The sequence below is a fragment of the Falco naumanni genome, chromosome 8, assembly GCF_017639655.2.
Source record: "Falco naumanni isolate bFalNau1 chromosome 8, bFalNau1.pat, whole genome shotgun sequence".
NCBI lineage: Eukaryota > Metazoa > Chordata > Aves > Falconiformes > Falconidae > Falco > Falco naumanni.
The window spans coordinates 63,404,683-63,423,746 of record NC_054061.1 but is presented as its reverse complement, the minus strand read 5'-3'; the positions used below and the strand labels follow the sequence as shown (position 1 = coordinate 63,423,746).

The following is a 19,064-nucleotide window of genomic DNA, read 5'->3' as shown; positions in this document are numbered from 1 at the left end:
AAATCTAATGGAAAGTATGATAAATTAGCATGAGAATCATCCAGTATTGATTCAACTGAATACAGAGGAGACGTTATTTGTGTCGTGGCTTTTGCTAACTTTAAATGGCCTAGAGTAATGGAAATCGATGTAAAAACTGCAGAAACCTCAAACAGCAATCTTCTGAGGATACCCCCAAGTCTAGCCGAAGAATTAGATTTGTGGTACAGAGCAATGAATCTGTGACAGGTGCTGGAGACAATACTGTAATAATGTGATGTGGGGAGGCTGCTTTGTTGTTTTTTTTTTCCACTCAGGACCTTTTTTTTGCTAAAAGTCAACGCGAACTGTTGCAGCTTATTTCAGTCATGACCTTGCATTTGTCTGTCACTTGTGTTGCAGTAGGAGTGCCTCCCATAAAGAAGAGGTCTTTATACCAACATAAATTTATTTGCATAAATAACAGTAATATTCTTCTGTAGTTCCCTCCTTTCCCTTTAGCTGTCCCAGCTGTGCTGAGCGGGGCTGGGACTGTGAATTCCGGCTGTGCCCAGTAAGACTGTATAGCCGAGGGTCTATTCCTAAGTCAAGTCTGAGTCCCAATCAGTTCGGTATCTCTTAAAAACATATTTGAAGTTAAATCCAAGCATTAATAGCTTTTCTAAATAGGAATGAGAACTAAAATGTGAAGAAACTATCTGGGAATTCTGTAGAGCCACACACACAGTTTTTACAAAACCACAAGGGGGCAGAAGGTTTTAAAAAATGAAAGATTTTGTTAATTATAAGCCATGTGTTGAGTTGGGGGAAGAAGGTTAGGGGAAAGGGGTCCTTTCCAGTTTGAATTCTTAGGACTTAAGAAGAGATATAGATGTATAAGAATTGCTGGAGCACAGTCCATATTTGTAAATGATCAAAAGTAGTTTGTTAGGCTGTTTTATTTGTTAACTAAAGGTATTTTACACCATTGTTGCAATGTTTGTGCTTTCCCATACAAGTCAGAGTATGTGGCTGATTTTAAGACTGTAATAGAAATTACCTCCTGTCGTGTTGTTTTATCTGATAAGGGCCTCTGATACAAAATACTGCAAAAATAAAACCAGTTAAAATTTTAAAATAACCCCACTATCTTTTTTTTTTTTTTTTTTTTGCAGAGACCAGGTTCTCAGCTATAATCTTGGCAGAAGGCTCCCAGCTGATCATGTAAGTGGGTATCTCCAATTCAAAGTGGAAATCACATCTTCTGTTCACGAAGGTAAGAATTTGTTGATGATCTAGATCTATTTATTTCTATTTCTAGGACTTTCTGTGATAATATACTTTCTCATGTGTGTACAGTGCCTCTATGACAGATTTTTCTATTGGGATTTGAAGCTTAGATATGCCAGCTACTGGTTTGGAGACAGCAATGCCAAAACAGCAACACTCACCGTATTGTTTGCCTGTTTTGTTGGATAGATTTTAAATGAATCTGCTTATGATTCTCGCTTTATGGGATAGATTGGGTAATCAAATCCATTGTTTCTCTTCACTCTGTAACATCTTCCCTCTGCAACACCTTTGGCTGAGATAAGCAGCTGCAACTGATATTCCACCTGTGCTCTCCTCCCCTGCCAGTGTACATGCAGATCGCTGTGCTGTCCCCCTTTCAGAGAACTCTGTCCTGCTTATAACTGAGAATATATCTTACAGTTATGAGAATACATGCTTCCATTAGGCAATTCTTTTATTTCCCTTTTTTCCTGTTCTGAAGGCAACTAGCAGAACGCGGATGGTACAGTTGCGTGTTTATCACATCATATGTGTCTATTAAGATGTTTTTGGTCTTAGATTGTCCTTCATTAGACTTGGTATAATCTCCTTGGTAGTGAGATGTTGCTCCGTCTTAACTTGATACAACCTTCTTGCCTTTTCTATAGCCATGTAGTCCTGTATCTCGTTAATATTTTTGCTCTGTCACCATTTGAAAAATGCTTCTATCTTCAGTCCTGTTTGTTGCCAGGCACTGTGGTTCCGTGATGTCACTGTTGGGTTTCGTGCAGACGTATACAGACACTTAACAGCTGGATTAGTCAACTCTATGCCTGTTTAATTTCCGTGTGGGGAGCTACCATCCCTTGTTGCAAATGAGATGGGTTATTTTCCTTCTGCATGTGTTACCATAGCATACCTAATACCTCGTGAACTTTACTGAAGTAGATTCCCATTCTTTATAGTGGAAAGTCCTATAAATTAACTCAAAATAAACACTGTGTATAGAATTTGATATCTGTACACAATTTGCAATTCTTAATGCAAAGAATTAATGCATACACCTGCTAAGGGTGTAATGACAACTGGTGTCAGTGACTGGCTTTGTGTACGTCCTGTTTTTGAATATGAGATACATGCTGTAGAGATCTGGCTCCTTGCTTCTGAGGCTGGTTTTACTGACAGTTTGGGAGGACTGTCAGCCCTTGGCAGCCCTCTGTCTTTTGAAAGCAAAATGAGATTCCTTTAAATTCATACTTCACACCCCATACATTTTCTTTGTCCTGCAAAATAGTATAGACATACAGAGAAAACTCTGTAATTGCTGTTATAACACTGGAAATGCCTCTATTATTTTAGTTGCATTTTCTTCCTGTAGTTGTCTGAAATAAGCAAACATCTTGCAAGATGTGTATTTTTATACAACCTTTGTGATGCAGATAAAGTAGAATGAACTGTGCGTTGCTACGTTGTGCTTGACATTCAGTATTTGTGCCTCTGCAGATGCTTCACCAGAAGCAGTTGGCACTTTGCTGGGAGTTAACTCTGTAAATGGAGACTTGGGGAGCCCCTCCGATGATGAGGACATGCCAACAGGACATCACGATACGTCCACAGTGTGTTCCAATGGTCCAGTCCTCGAGGACTCCTCTGGAGAAGCAATCCTGCGACACCCTTTAAGGACTAGTACAACTCTGGAGACAGATCAGGATGACTTGACCTCTGGTGCTTCAAGATCATCGCCTACCAGAGGTCGCCAGGACTCGCTAAACGACTATCTGGATGCAATAGAACACAATAATCATCCCAGACCGGGGACGTCTGCCTGTGGTGAGCGTCCCCACGGAGCCTCCCCAAAACTGAGGAGCAGCTTCCCAACTGACACAAGACTTAGTGCTATGCTTCACATTGACTCAGATGAAGAGGAGCACGAGCTACATCAAGACCTGGGTTTTCCGTCTTCCTTGGAAGATGATGGTGGTTTAGTAATGCTTAATGGTGCTACAAGAAACGTTGAAAGGAACGGTCTAAGTTATTCATCAGATCAGGTAATGCAAGGGCCTGCAGAGAGCGAAAGCGTTTCAGCCTCTGAAGCTCCTTTGCCATCAACTGATGAGCAGCAAGAGGCTCCCCCAGAGCTTCCACCGTCCCAGTTAGCAGGAGGTGAAACCCTGCAGGGTTCTCAAAGCGAAGCAGCAGCAGAGCAGGCTGGCAGCGAGTCCTGTGCTGCTCAGGAGGCCGAGCAGCCCCCTAGCAGTGCGGACGCAGGAGCTGCCAGTGCCGCTGCTGGGAGCAGAAGGGGCGTTAGTGAGACGGAATCCATTGATCAGGGGTCTGAACCTTCCCAGATGTCATCAGAAACTGAGCAGAGCGATCCTGCTCGCACGGAAAGCGTCAGTGAGGCTAGTACCCGGCCAGAAGGGGAGAGTGACGTGGAAGGGGCGGACAGCTCTTGCAATGAAAGCGCAACAGTGCGACGTTCCTCGGTTGAAATGCGGTGTTCTTTTGAAAGCGCCAGGTTTCCTGAGACCCCAGCCTTTTCTTCTCAGGAGGAAGAAGAGGGAGCTTGTGCCACCGATGCAGCTAGAACTGAACCAGGTGCTGAAGCACAGGACCCTGCAAGTACTTCTGGTTCTCTACCTGTGGTACAGCTACCTCCAGAGGAAGCACAGGAGGCTGAGGCAGGTGAATTACAAGACCGAGAGGAAGCAGAAGAAATCTGGCAAAGGAGAAGAAGCCTGCAGGCAGCAGCTGCCAACAGCCAGTCTCAGGAGGAAGAACCTGAAGGAGCCCAAGCAGCTTGTGAGGGTGCTACAGCACAGGTTGAAGGAGCTACTGGAGGTAACAACTGCAGGAGGCACTTCCTGAAGTGACCTTTCTGCAAGCAGTAAAAATTATTTAAAAACTTAACATCTGAAAAATAAAGATCTTCATTTCTCAATTTCATTGTCTTTCAAGACTTTGGGGGTTTGTTCCTTTGAGGTTTATTCCCTTCTTCAAGAGACTCCTGGGGTTTTTGGTTTAACAAAAAATCAAACCTGAAATATCTGAGACGTGTTTGTTTTGAAATGGGATATATTTTAGTTCTTGAGAGAGTAGTGAGAAGGAGGATGAAGAGGAGGAAAGAACTCCACAATATTACCCTGCTTACTAATCAAAATGGTAATGAGAGGGGGACAAAAATCCCCAAACTATGAAATGCAATCTAGAATTTATATTTGGGTCTTTTCTTTTGCATGTTTCTGTATTAGCATTAAAACATAAAAGTAATGAAAAGAAAGGGGGGGGAAAAAGAATTGTTTTTTAGTCATGCTTCGGGTTGTTTTATCTTCCCTTTCCCCATTCCTTATCTATATAGACACATCCTAACACAGCTGGAACCATGGGAGGAGAGGAATGTGTTACTCAAGTTAACACTAAAACTTTTACCATTTGTAAAATTGTTTTAACAGTTTAGCATTTTATGTCTCGTTAAAGTCACTGAAAGTAGAAATGTGTCCCTAATGGATTAACTGTTCAATTTCTTCAGGAATTGAAATGGATCTAATCAAGTGGGTTTCTAAATGTGTCTGTTTCATAACATTTCAAAAGTTTTGAGATCTGCTCTTTTTTTTTGTGATCAGCTCTTTGATTTGGAAAGAACGATTTGGATATTTATTTCAAATACTGCCAATACTTTATTTTACGGCATTTTCTAGACATTTGGGACTCTCTTTTTATTAGCTGTCAGGTTGCACCGTGTTTTGCGGATCAGTGTGGCCACAGCAAGGAAGGCTAGTGGACCTTCACCTCCCACTCTTACAGCAAGGCGTCTGCCGGGGCCAGGTGGAGCTTTGTCCTTGTCCCTTGCTGGGGTGTGGCTCAGGCACACACTGTTGTTTCTGTGCCCTGGTTTCTGCTGGTCACAGGTGGATGTGCCACATCCCAATAAGTGACATTTTCCAGACGAAGACTGCAGCACATCCCAGAGAAATCACTTGCCTAGAACTGTAGACCTAACTTGTTTTGCCTAAAAAAATTGAAGACTGTTAGATCTATCCTAAAACACTGTAGTCCTCAGAAGGTTTAGCATGTCTCGTTCACTTGCGAGGCAACTCTAGGGCTTCCCCACATCGACTGAAAAAATAATTTGTGGGCGTTTTGCTTCCAGGTTCTCAAGCCAATGGCCATCAGCCCTTGAGGTCGCTGCCTTCGGTACGTCAGGATGTTAGTCGGTACCAGAGAGTGGATGAGGCTCTACCACCAAGTGAGGTTCTTCATACTTTAATTGGGGGCTAAGCTGCCTGGATCTCATTACTGAGATCTCGTTACATTTCTTTTTTAAATGTGAGAACTGAAAACGAACAGCTGAGAAGTTCTAAGTGAGGAGCGATGATGGCGAAGTCCAGTGCTGTTTTGTAAAAGGCGTTGTGCTCGGGCTGCAGGCTGCAGGACGGGTTATGGTAGTTACACCTGGTGCATACAGGTGTGCTGAGTGACATTTGCGGAGAAGCAGGAAGGCGCGGTGCTGCTTTTTCCGCATGCAGTGCACATGGGTAGGGAGGGGAAGTGATATGCTGTATGAGACACTTGGAGCAAAAGTCGTCAAGCACTCTGAAACCTCTAAATACTTCTTGTATTGTCGTGGTTTACAAAGAAATATATAACATCTTTAATCTCTGCAGATTTTGTGAAAGGTGTCTGTGTGTTTCTTGCATTTTTTTTTAGGTAGTGTGAAGACTTACTGAGTTAAAATAAACGTAGGTATTAAGCAACAGATAGATGAGCCTAAATCGACAGATAAATTCTAATTTCTTTAATGCATATGGAAAATACATTGCTGCCAGTTGGTGGACTGATTCACTTGCTTAATCGTGGGGCAGTGAAAATCCATTTAGTATTAGAGAAAGTTAAATTCAGACACACTGAAGTCTGTGGCAAAGCTCTGCTACTTTAAAGGAGCCAGGAGTTCAGCTATTTAGTGTAAAATCAATAGATCCTTATTTCACAGTATGGAATGGGACTGTGCGTGCTCTGTAATTGGGGAGGGTAACTGGGAGGAGCCTGATAGCAGAACACGGGTATAACTGGATATTGGAAAGCCAGGGTTGTGAGTTGTTTTTGTTCCCTGAGCTTCTGTTATTATCAGTGCATGTAACAAATTTGTCCTGCGTACAGATCCTAAAGTTAACTGCCACCTCAGTAAACCAGTATTACGTTTTACAAAATTGTGCCTGGGAGACACATATCTCAGTTGCATTTTTATCACTTTTCATATTGAAAAAGACAGAGAACATTACGGGAAATACTAGAGAGCAATGTACTAAATGAGAAATGCACAGAGATGGCTTTTATAGTATAGGTTTATTGGTTTATACATAGATTGCTTTTTGTGTTTGAGAAATAAACCGTACACTATAATAACTACTTGGGAAAACTGTTGGAATGTTAATGGAAAGGTTTGGCTGTGTGGTATTCTAACATTTGCTGGAAGTTTTACACAGTCATTCATAGGCATGCATATACACATCTCCGCTTTACAACCAAAGCCCAATGTGATCTTTATGTAGATCATTTGCTAATGTGAATAAAATCTTAAGTACTAATTGTTACCTAGATTCAGTTTTTCCCTTCAAAGCTCTGCTTTCAGATACAGAGTTTTAATAATAGTGAAAAAATGGAGAAAACATTTAGAATACAATTTTGAGTTATAAACTGCAATTTCTTTGTAATTTGGATTGTATTCTATTTGTTGTTTCACCAGAATCTGAAACGAAGAAAGAAAACCAGGATTATTTCTTTCAGTTGTGTGTAAGCTAAATTAAAGAATTGAAAATATTTATCTAGTATTTCTGCCTATAATATGCAACATTATGCTCCAGTTCCTACATTCTTGGGGAAAAATCAACAAATAAGCTTGACCACACAACCTTGATGAATTAGCTTGCTGAATTGCAAAATTTAAGTTATTTGTAACATTTGACTAACGGAGGATTTCCTTGTCTGTCATTACTTATGTGCAGGTGCTTTACTTTAGAAGCCATTGCCCAAGTGTTTAAACTTGTGTATTTAAAATTGAGTGCAGGCAAAAATGCTTTTATTCTGCAAGACCACATTACAGAAATGGTGACTGTGTGTCAGAATTGGACATATAAACACCGCAAGAAAAACCTCAGCTATTATACAGTGCTTTAGGGTTTGACATTAAGCAAAATAGTAACTTTCAAATGTATTACATTTTCAATAGCAAATGTAGTGATTATGCCAGAAACTTTGCATTGGAGTTTTATTTCTAAACTTGTATATTAAATTTACAGTATAGTACAAAATTTTGAATTTTTCCTCCTGAAATTGCACTTTGTTCCTTAAATGGTTCTCTTTATTCCTATCCTATTTCTTCCTCTGAGCTTACTTTCCTGCATAGCTCTTGTTCATAGTAGAAATACTTTATAAACATTAATAGGCTGGTTTGATTGTCCATCATGACAATAGAATCGTAATTTGCATTGTGGCCAGCTGAAGTACACAGCTGTCATGTGGAGGTGACACCATGAATTTATCTCAAAACCTGCCTTCCCTCCCTCTTTGTGAGTCAGCTGAGGCCCTACAGTTAATCCAGTGAGCCACTGGGCTGCCTCCAAGACTTGACAGAAGCCATGGTGTGCGTACAGTAACAATGCCCGAGGTTTTAAAGCTGTCGGTATCAAATGCTTTACAGTAGAATTTAGTTCTCCTCCTCTGCTGTCAAGACATTTTTATGCCGTCTTTCCTCGCAGAGTGGTGGTCATTTAGGATTGGGTGCTTGTCAATGGGTTTAGAAATGTTGCTGCCGTGACTGATGTTTTCACCTAAACTTGCAATCTAGAAAGTCTCGTCTAGAAGCCTGAGCTCTCAAAGGCAGTTTTTTCAACTGATGTGCTAAACGGTCTGCACTTTTTCTACAGTTGCTAGTGTCCAGGAATCAGGCATGTCTGTTCTGTATATAAAATATTTCAGGATTTTATTGTTGTTGCATGGACCCTAACCATGATCAGTGTCTTGGTATCTTGTTCATTTTCTGAGCAGTTGTTAGGCAGACGATGGTGTTTCTGCCCCAGAAAGCTTAAAGGCCTAGGTGTTGTGATGGAACTGGTTTCCACTGAGCACCAAGCCAGTTGTGGTTGGGGAAAGGTTCCATTGCCTTCATCTCTGCTTTCCTGGCATGTCTGTATGGTCTAGACTGCTAACACTGTCTGTAGCTTGTGCTGCAAAACCAGTGGACGGCATGATAGTTACCACTTGCATAAGAAGTTGAATTTTCCATGATAGTTGCATAATTGGCAATTCTGGGGCATGCATTTAATATATGGAGTTTTATTGTTATAATTGCCCGTCTTTTCCAGCAGGTCTGCTTGCTTTTAACATAGGTGCATGTAAACAAAGAAACAGCACTGGCATCTATTTTATTGCTGTTACTATTAGCTGGGGAAAAACAGTGACAGGTGTCCAGTATTGCGAGGGTTTGGGTACTTACCCATTGGCCTTTTGCATTGGAATAAGCCTCACAGATTGGATCTAAATTACTTCAGCCCAAGAGAATTAGTCTAAGTATCCTGATTATTATTTTTTTTTCCCGTGGAACAAATTACTGGTTAGTGGGAAATAAGAATAGAGAAAGTAATAGGAATTATTAGATATGGATTCCACAGAATCTTACCGACATTGGGGAATTTGATTTACAAGATAAAATAGGGAAAAGCCATGTTGCTTACCCTTTCAGTAAGAAAGTTCTGTGCTGAAGGCATCCTGTAAAAGAAACAGTAACTTGAAATAGATTGTTAGTGACATTATATATATAAATATATATATAATGTCACTAATTGAATAAATCTATATATATATATTAAATACCTCTCTCTAAAGAAATTAATAAACCCCCAGACCTCCGCAGTTCACAGTATTTTATTGCTACTTAGACTGGGAGGCTCGGATTGACAGCCATGGACGGATTTTTTATGTGGACCACGTGAACAGGACAACAACATGGCAGCGACCCACAGCCCCCCCAGCCCCACAGATTCTCCAGAGGTCAAATTCCATACAGCAAATGGAACAGCTGAATCGCCGGTAAGAATTACCAGTGGTGTTTGTGAATTGTGTGCTTGCAAAGCTGCCCTCACTGTTATGAGGCTGAGTATGAAGACAGGGTCACAGTTGCTACCGCAGCTGACTATATGTATTTATTTTTATGTGGCTGGCCCTTTTAATTAGCATGTGGGCTTCTTTTGTGTTCCACCTGTGCTCATAAGCTATGTAGCTAAAAAAACCCCTTGTGGTAATGGTTTTCAGAAATTCAAAAGGATATTAATGCAGGAGTTAGAGGTCAATGTGTATTAACCTACATGGCAGAGAAGATGGGCAAGCTCCCTCAGAGCCAGAATTGGATCATAGTTACCATATACTATATATAAAGTCCAGTTTTCTAACCCTAGGTACCAGAGCATCCGAAGAACAATGACTAACGACAGGCCTGAAGAGCATACAAATGCCGTGGATGGAGCTGGAGAGGAAACTGACTTTCACCATTCTAATGCAGGTTAAAAAATAACCCACCAGCACCAGCCCCCCGCCCCAAAGAAACACTCATGTCATAGATGATTAAATGAGAGTGACATAAGGCAGAACCTAACTTACTCCCCTGAAAGTCTGGGTGAAAACAGAACCATTTGTGTTCATTGCTGTGTAGTTTTTGAAAATTATGGCTCAGCCTGCTCAATACACTGAGGAGACGTATGTGAGACTTGGAGCATTTTTCTGTCAGTACCTGACTGGGCGAAAATATAGGTGGGACATTTGCAGTGAAAAAGTATAAAATTGTGTGGTCTGAGTTACAAATATTTTGAATCTGATATTGCATTTTGAAATGGTAGAATACAGGACTAGAAAGGACTTCGGACAGTCATTGGCTTCATCTCTGTGCTGAAGATACGTAAGATGAGCTCTACCTAAACCATACTTGGCAAATTCTGTCTTGTGTTCTTATAACATGTTCTTCAGTTGATGGACGTTCTGTAACTTCTTTAGACAATCTACCCATACTGTTCTTCTTAGTCCTATAATATATTATATATTACTATATTCTAATATATTCTAATAATTCTTATTCTCATATTCTTAAATCCATTACTTCCTACTCTTTCCTCATGGCTTGTGTTTTTAGGTCTCCAGTTGTTTTGTTGGCCTTGTCAGGATTGCCTGCGGTTGGTCTGCAGCTCCTGAGGTTTATTTCAGAAAATTAAACAAACCTGTGACTACTGCACTGAAGAGATTGCGGAAATGTCACGTCTTTCATACAACACTCCTTGTACATTCATTGCATAATTACTTTTTTTCTGATAGTTTGACACTGAACACCAGTGTTCAGTCTCTGACCTGCTGAAATCGGGTCCAGAACTTTGTGTACTGGTCTCTGGCACAGATGTGTTTTTCATCTGATGTTTGTGCTGTCGATTATCCCTACCTGCACACAGGTCTTTGCACTTTTCTAATGTGTCACTATGGTTTTGAATCTTGTCCATCCTGCTGTCCAAGTACTGCATCATCTTCTAGCTGGACCAAGTTCTGTCCTTCCTATCCAGTCATTAATAGAAATAATGAATAGGACCAGACCCGGACAGATCTCAGTGAAACATCATTTGGTGTGCTCTTTTTGTTTGACATAAATCATAACTGCTCTTACATACATTTTTGCAAACCATCTGTTTCAGGTAATTTTTCACCAAACATGATTAGGAGGGTGTCATGTGGACAGTATTAAAGGCCTCATTAACATCAAAATATGTGGCCTTTACACCACTTCAGTAGAAAATAACTTAGTTTGTTATAATTCATTTTTCAGCAATCCTAGTTATTTGCGTTTCTCTACCTTGATGTATTCTCATTGTATTAACTAGTATGACATTTCATATGTCTGAGAATAGAAAATATGTCAACTCATCTATAGTTTCCTTCATCCTTTTTTTTACATATTCTTTGGATAAAGGGATATAATATATATGTCTTTTCTTCTGAGAACTCCTTCAGACCTCTGAAATAATGACCAGTGTCTCAGAGATTGCTTTGCCTAGTTTCCTAAGTGTGTTGGAATACACTTCATCAAGCCCAAAGGGTTTGAAAACCCTCTGATTTGCACAGCAGTCTTTAACCTGCTCTTTACCTAAACTAGCCTAAGAAGAAAGTTCTCTTTCTTCCGTTTTTCAGTTGTTCTGGTTGTCTGATTGGTGTTAACTTTTTGACTGAAGACAGAAGGAAAGATATTTTTTTTAATGAGCTCTAAGTATGGTTACTAGTTTTTCTTCTGGCTAGGCAGTTCTCTCCATAATCTTCCTACTACTAACTCACTGATACATTTATAAGGTTAATTTGTTACCCATCCAGTCCCTTGCATAGTTGTGTGTTATTATGTGCTTTGGCTTTGTCTCCCGAGGTTTTTGATATTCTCTTATAATACTCTTTCCTAAATTAATCTGATGCCCAAGCAATGGCACCCTTTCTTTGGTTTCAAGTCATTGCAGAACTTGTGATTTAGCCAAGCGCTCTCTTCGGATATTTTTTTTCTCCTTGCTGCTGCCATAGCCTTTTCTGCCTTTGTGCATGTGCAGCTAGATGGTTTGTTGTGCTGTAAACAAACCAGTTTAAAGCAAATTCAGGCTAAACACTAATCGGCAAGTTTGGCTGAACAGGCTTTTTGTCAATCAAGTTCATGCACGTCAGAACTGGAAGAACCCCCGCACCTGGTGACACATTCTGGTTTCCGGATTCCCCAGCCTGTGACAGCGGGCCTATCTGCAGCATGTCACAGCATCTCCCAGGGCGTGAGAAGTGGCTGGGGTACACCCCAGTTTGGTACCAGCACAGAGCTGACATGCAGCTGCTGTGCATGCCTGGGAGAAACTCCCACCCCAAGCACTCAGGCAGAGCTTCAGGGCATTCTGTGCTACGCAGTCACTCCAGAGACAGGCCTCGAGGGGAAGGGCTCGCCGTCTACCGTTTAAGTGTCTCTAAAAGTCCTCTTTGGTCATCTACGCATCTTGTCCTTATTACCTTCCCATTTTCCAGTTTCCTTTAACACCTAGAGTGAACGTCTTTATTTTCCCCATTCCCTTTATTCCGTAATATTTACCCGTCCATATTTGGAATTCTACTCTTTGTCCTTTTCCTTCTCTTTTTTAATTCCTTCTTACTTTTCCCTCAGTTTAGAGTCTGATTCACTGTCTCTCTTCTCCTTTCTCTGCCTGTGGCTTATGCTCTTTTATATCCACGGTAGCTGTGTTCTAGGTGATTAATGTTCATTTGATGGGCAGCTGTGCGAATTACAGTGGTATGTAAAAGAAATTGTGAAATGTGGAAGATAGCATACATTTTAGAGTCAAATCAGTGCAGACCCAATCTGAATTTGCAATTTTTATTTATGTTAAAATATGCATCCAAATGCCCTGTTGATTTTCAAAGGTAATTGAACTCTTAACATCTTAAGAAATACCACTCATAATATATTTCAGTTCCTGGTACTGGTGAAAAATCAGTGCACTTGTGCAGTAGCTAGGAGAACCACCAAATGTTTACTGAAAGTTGAAACTTGAAAGGAAAAGGTTGCCAAGAAAGTACCTTACATAAGTTGCTTAAATATCAGGATTGGGGCTGTGTTAACGGCAGTGATTTATTGGCTTTTTTCCTAAAGGAGGAATGAAACATTTTTAAGTGGACAATGACTTTTATATCCATTAGTTGGCATTTAAAAAATAACTTAGCGCATACAGCTACAGTATAGTAATGTGGGCTGGCTGCAGGGACCTTCTTGCATCTTACACCCAAGCACGTGTTTGGTAACCCAAATAATTGGATGGGTTTTTTTCTCTTTAATGATTGTTCACCAAAGGCAACAAGTAAAAGTTACTGAACTAAGACGGTGGTATTTTGAGGGACTTCAGTTGTGTGTTAGAAGACATTCAGGTACACTTACTTGGAGAAGACTTAATAAATCTGCAGTAGTTGTATACCTCGTGCTTTTCTTGCTTGTGTGATTCAAATGAATATAGTTGTTTGCAGTGGGGTTTTGGTATTGATTATTACTGGAAGTCTTTGTTGTTCACTTTGCTGTTAGATTTTCGAAGAGAGAACGTGCTGCCTCACTCTACCTCCAGATCCAGACTTACTTTATTGCTCCAGTCTCCCCCTGTGAAATTCCTTATCAGCCCAGAGTTCTTTACAGTGCTGCATTCTAACCCTGTAAGTATAGTGTCTACAGCTGAAAGACTTTCATAAATGTGTGCTTATAAATATAGTTGTCTTGTGTACAAAGACATTGCTCAGCGTTTGATGCTAAGATATTGGTAGTATCTAGGGAGGCCGGATAAATTCAAACACTCGTCATTCTTTGCAGTTGGGCTATTAGAGGCATCCTAGTTGGTATTATAGCTTCCATGGTTTTTACTTTTCACTCAATTCATCTTTATTATGTCACAACTCAGTTGCTTATCGAAGCAATAGCTTTCTTACTGTGCTTTGCAGAGGGTTAGAGACAATTCTAAGAATGAAAATGATGCTCATTTTTTAAGATCACTTTGCTGTATATGGATGATTTGTTTCCCCCGAGTGGCCTGGTTTATATCAGAACATGTTAGATCTCACCCTGAACACAAAAGCATCTTAATATATGTTTTCCTTTTCTGTTTTGCCTGTTCTTCAGTTCTTCTTATATCTTTTTTTTTTTTTTCAATTTTTTTTTCCTTTGTGTAATGGGAAGTGTAGTGTAAACAGAAGTAACAGAATTAACAATTTATTGTCTGCAAGCACACTTGTTAATAATTCAGGGTGGTTTTTTTAATTCCTGGTCAGTGTTAGTTTGGGTTTGGTATAATACATATGCTTGTCTGTACCTGAATAATTCTGCTTAGCTTGCATAGCTTTATCTTAAATATATGAAGTAGGACAGAGGTAGAAAAGACCTCTGGCCAAGGGCTGGAAGTGCAGGGGCACAGGGTGATATAGGTGACGGCACAGTGCAGTAGGGGGGCCTATGTCTTGGCTTCGGTCTCTTGCTCATCCTGACAGAAAGACCTGGTTTCTGCTTGGCTGGGTTTTTTATGAAGGGAACAGCATTAACTGTTTATTTTACCCCTTTTATTTAAAGTTTTTCCGATTCCCTAGGGCTCTCGTTTTACTCTCTTAGTTTAATTTTATTACGTAAACTCCACGTGGACATGCAGTGATAGGGTATTTTTGAAAAATCAATAGCTGGAAACAGTATTTATGTAGATTTCTACAAGCTTATGTATTCCTGCCCTGCAGAAAACTTAACAGCTTTATTGCTGTATTCAACTCATTATTCCAGATATCAGAACATAGCTATGAAATCTCCACTTTTAAAGTAATTTTAATGCTATAGGATTCTTCACAGTTCCAGGGACAAGTGTGGTAAATAGAATCTGTAATATATTTCACACTTTTGTGAAGTGAGTCAATTATGAAATTTTGTATATATCAAGCAAAATAAGAAACATCAAACATCCCAAAGCCCCAGGAAAAGGACCATGGTTTTTCATATTGTTGTGGCTTAGTTGGAGATAATTTTTAAGGTTTTATAGATGATTAGATAATTTATTTACAGTGGAACTGTTGTCTTTTGTACTAAGGAGAAATTTTGTCTTCTAAAAGTATTTCCTGTTATTTATTTTTCAGAGTGCCTACCGCATGTTTACAAATAACACGTGTTTGAAGCACATGATCACCAAAGTCCGGCGGGACACGCACCATTTTGAGCGCTACCAGCATAATCGTGATTTGGTGGGCTTCCTCAACATGTTTGCTAACAAACAGCTGGAGCTGCCAAGAGGTTGGGAAATGAAACACGACCATCAGGGCAAGGTAACTGTAATGCACACACATCTCTGTTGGGTGCCTGATCTTGGATGTTGTGATGTCAGGACTCAGTTGGTTGCTCTTAACAAGAATCTAAGTACGCGTAGTTCTCCAGATGTAAAAGGTGTGCATCCTTGTCTCCTGCCTGTGCCAAAAGAAGACTGGAATTTCTTGTCTGTGCTGACAAAACATTATATGCAAAGGAGAAGGAGACTGAAAAGTGGGTATTAATCATTGCAAGGAAAATTGCTAGAAAATCTGTAACCTTTTTACAATGAAATAAGTTGTTTAGATTCCCTTGGATGTTTAAAACTTCTTTTGCAAAGACTTACCTACTGTGTAAATACAGGTACCTCGATGAAGTCTTTGGAGTTTTGCCTGTGTACTCGTAAGATAATTTAGATGTAACATTACTTTATTTTCTACTGAATTTTATTTAATTATTGTTGAACCATTTGTATTAGTTTTTTTATTGTTTAACTGTCAAGCTTTTCCTTAGGACATTTTTTTTTCCCTTCATCAGTCTCAAAGTCTTGAGTGGGATTCATTAGCGTGCATTATTTACACTGGGTTTTTTTAATAGCTAAACATATTTCTAGGTGAGTCCTCTACCCAAAATCTAAGTAGATCCAGTGTTCATCAGTTCCTGAGATAAAATGGATGCACTTAAGACTGGAATAGCTTTGGGGATGATCACTCTATTGGTTATATAGTGGTTAACAGGAAAGAAATTGTGTATAGGAAGTTTCATTAATGGGGATATTGAAGAGTTGTCAGTGTTTTTCAAAACAGGTAGTGCTTTTCAATTTCTAATAAAATATTTTAAAATCAAAGAACAGCCATTTATATGTATAATTAGGTCTATAACCATATTAAGCTTCTCAGTTCTTACCTTTATCTGTCTTGGTGCAGTTAGCTGTGCATGTCCATATAACTAATGATCTCGATGCTTGAAAAGATTACAGGCAGATTCACAACTGAAGGGTAGAAAAAGTGCTTGAGGGTGGTTTTCTTCTTGGGTTTATTAACTCTGGAAAGCACTGTTTTTTTCATTAGCAGCACAGTTAGGCATGTGCAATTATACCAACATTGTTCTTTGCCTCCCTCACGCTTTTCTTTTTATAGTCATTCTTTTTCTGTTCAGTTCTTCAGAGGCTGGTTTTCTCCTGAAGAATAGAGCAGTTTTCAATTGACTCTAATAGATTCTCCATAGAGAGAATTAGACCTTTGGATTTCTGCTGTGGTATTTGGTAACAGTGGTGCTACCACAACATTAATCAACAAGGGGAAGCACTGAATAAACCCCCACTGGGATTTCTTCACTTTGAATTAGGCTCAGTATTGTTCATTTTCATTAAGTGAATTGCCTTTATCACAAGTAGCACTTGTGGCCAGTAGAAAAGCATATTCAGCACTCGAGAGAGATGATGGCCGGTACATGGGGAGAGCAGTGCTTGAAGAGACCAAACTGAAACTGGTCCTGCCTTTATAAAAGCATAAAGCCAAAGAGAAGTAAGTAGAAATCAGCCATGCCACAATATGTAATTATACTTCCTTTCCCTGGCTACTCTTCCGTGCTGAGATGAGGTTTTCCTTTATTTTTCTAAGTATATCATAGTGAGAGGCTTGATGCTCTTGCTCACAAAGGCACAGTGATTGTTCTGACCCTTATGGAGTGCTGAGTACTAGAGTTTTTACTCCCCAATGGCAGTGTGGTCCTGGTTGCTTGTCCTCTTTGCGGGCTGTCTTCCAAGGTCAGGTGGGGACTGCCTGCCTCGGAACTCTCTTCAAAGCTGCACGGCAAAGCCCAGTTGCCCACTCCTCTCTGTGTCCCCTACAGAAGATAAAATACGTTTGGCATGCAAAGGTCTGGCATAACTAGGATGTAGTTTCTGATTGGCATTACAGGTGGACCTTCAGTGGTCACTGACCACAGGGAAGCAGAAGACCATTGGAGAAGGTGGTAGCAGGAGGCGTTGTATAGGCTAGACAGGTCCCTGAGCAGAACTCAGGCCGGTAACTTTGGAATTCTGCATTGCCACATACATATGTATACACACATGTGTTGTACAGATCGGCGCCCCGGTGCATTTGTGCTGTACGTGTAAGCACGTGTGCATATTTTAAAGCCAGATGCAACTGTATATGCTTTTTAAATAGATCTCCACAAGATGTGCCAATACGTAATAAGTTCTTGTAGGTCACTTCTGGTTTTTCTTTCTACGGTGAAAGAATACATTGTAATTGATTATTAACATCTTCAATGGGAAGAAAAGCTATTTTAGCAGGTTTCATAGACTTTAATTGGAAAGATAACGTGGGCAACTATCCATGTTTAATGGGCTAAATGTAGTTTTGGCACTACCCATCTTAAGTCAGTCTCTTCAAGCATCACAGATTTATGGATTACAGCTAGACAGGAGTTATGAGAGGAATTTTTTTGAAAGCAGACTGTGAGCCACGCTTTTGCCAATGTCCAGATTAGTCCAAAGCCTTGAAGCTCCAATGATAATCTTCACCTTCAAAGTACTAATTTATGCCTTATTTTAAAGTAGTCTGCTACTAGCTGGCATATAAACATTCATATTTAGTAAGACATGATTGTCTTAACTTAATGTTTAAACTGAGTTGTTTATTTAAATGTGATGCTAAGGAACAACTGCATGCAATATTAGATTGCTGTGTTAACTCAAGAACTGTGTAGTGTCACTCTAGGTAGTACTTTCTCCTACATTGGATCAATACTTTTTTTTAAAGTGATTTTATATTTGACTTAATGAAATCAACTTTTGTTTTAATGAAAGCACTTCACACCTTATAAATGCATATAGACCAGACTAGAAAAAATAGTAGATAGAGGGACATTAAAAACAACTAAAACCAAACCTATACCAACCACTTGCTGGTAAATGAAATAAATCTATCAATTAGGATCAGCGTTTTCAGAAAGACTGGATATGTTCCAGTGACCTCTTGCAGTCATTTTGCAGGCCCCAAACCGAAATTGCAAAATGGTTTGCATTCTGCTTTCCCACTGGTTTCACATTCTCTAATCTCTGTGCTTGCGCTGCAGGTGATGTTGTTATTTGTCAGGATGAACAAGTCCTGCATCAGGCTCAAATGCTGCACCTAAAATTGCATTTATTGAATACACTTTATAGTTTTTGAACCATGGAGCAGTCGTTCTGCATGCATATCTGTAACTATGTCAGATGATCAAAACAGAGTTCTTTTCAGGTGATGTGATTCCTTGCCTGTAGGCACAGGTTGCAGGATAGGCAATCGCTGTTTGGGCTGCAGGAGGCTTCCTGCCCTCTTCTGGAGTGTTCCTAAGGTTTTGCAATTCTGGTGTCCCTCTGTAGGCTTCTCCTTCCTTGGGAAATGGAAGTATGGACATTTTCTCCAACGACAATTGGCATTTAGTTGCTGTATAGCATGACACGCTGGTTTGTCTACCTACCTTCATCATAGCAGATGGAAGAATTGCATTTTCTCTAGTCTGGCTGTACCAAGCAATTTGAAACAGTGATTTCAAGAACACTGCAAGCTGGTGTCACTGCCAAAAGAGCCAGTTCTGCTCTCCTCTCAGCCTCGGTGGGCTGATGGAGGTTAGAGGAACCAGCAGGGAGAGGGACAGAAAGAGTCATTTTAGGCAGGACCAGCTGCCCAGCAAGGTTCACTGCATGGCTACACAAACACTGGTGCCTGCACAGGGCAGGAAAGGCGCACAAGGGATGGAACAAGTGGTCAGGATGGGGGAAGATGAGAATGTTTCTCTTGCTGACACTGCAGGACTGATTTGTTGATGAAACTGTGGTTGAAGGACCTCACCAAACCCAGAAATGGCTCCTGCAGTCCCCGACCACCACCCAGCTGGTCCAGATTCTTTGATTCCTCAAACCAGATGTCACTTTCCTGCAACTCTCCAGCTCAAAACCCTGTTGTTGGTTTGGGGT

At 40.2% G+C, this 19,064-nt stretch overlaps 1 protein-coding gene across 1 annotated transcript in view; it reads left to right on the top strand.

Moving 5' to 3' along the window:
* The window catches only part of HECW2 (HECT, C2 and WW domain containing E3 ubiquitin protein ligase 2), a 168,146-nt gene that overhangs the window by 108,564 nt on the left and 40,518 nt on the right, over positions 1-19,064 (top strand). The window contains exons 8-14 of the mRNA XM_040602976.1: positions 1,134-1,234; positions 2,734-4,071; positions 5,381-5,476; positions 9,165-9,315; positions 9,681-9,784; positions 13,352-13,476; positions 14,929-15,114. Coding sequence (XP_040458910.1) covers positions 1,134-1,234; positions 2,734-4,071; positions 5,381-5,476; positions 9,165-9,315; positions 9,681-9,784; positions 13,352-13,476; positions 14,929-15,114 — 2,101 coding nt within the window. The remainder of the gene's footprint in view (positions 1-1,133; positions 1,235-2,733; positions 4,072-5,380; positions 5,477-9,164; positions 9,316-9,680; positions 9,785-13,351; positions 13,477-14,928; positions 15,115-19,064) is intronic.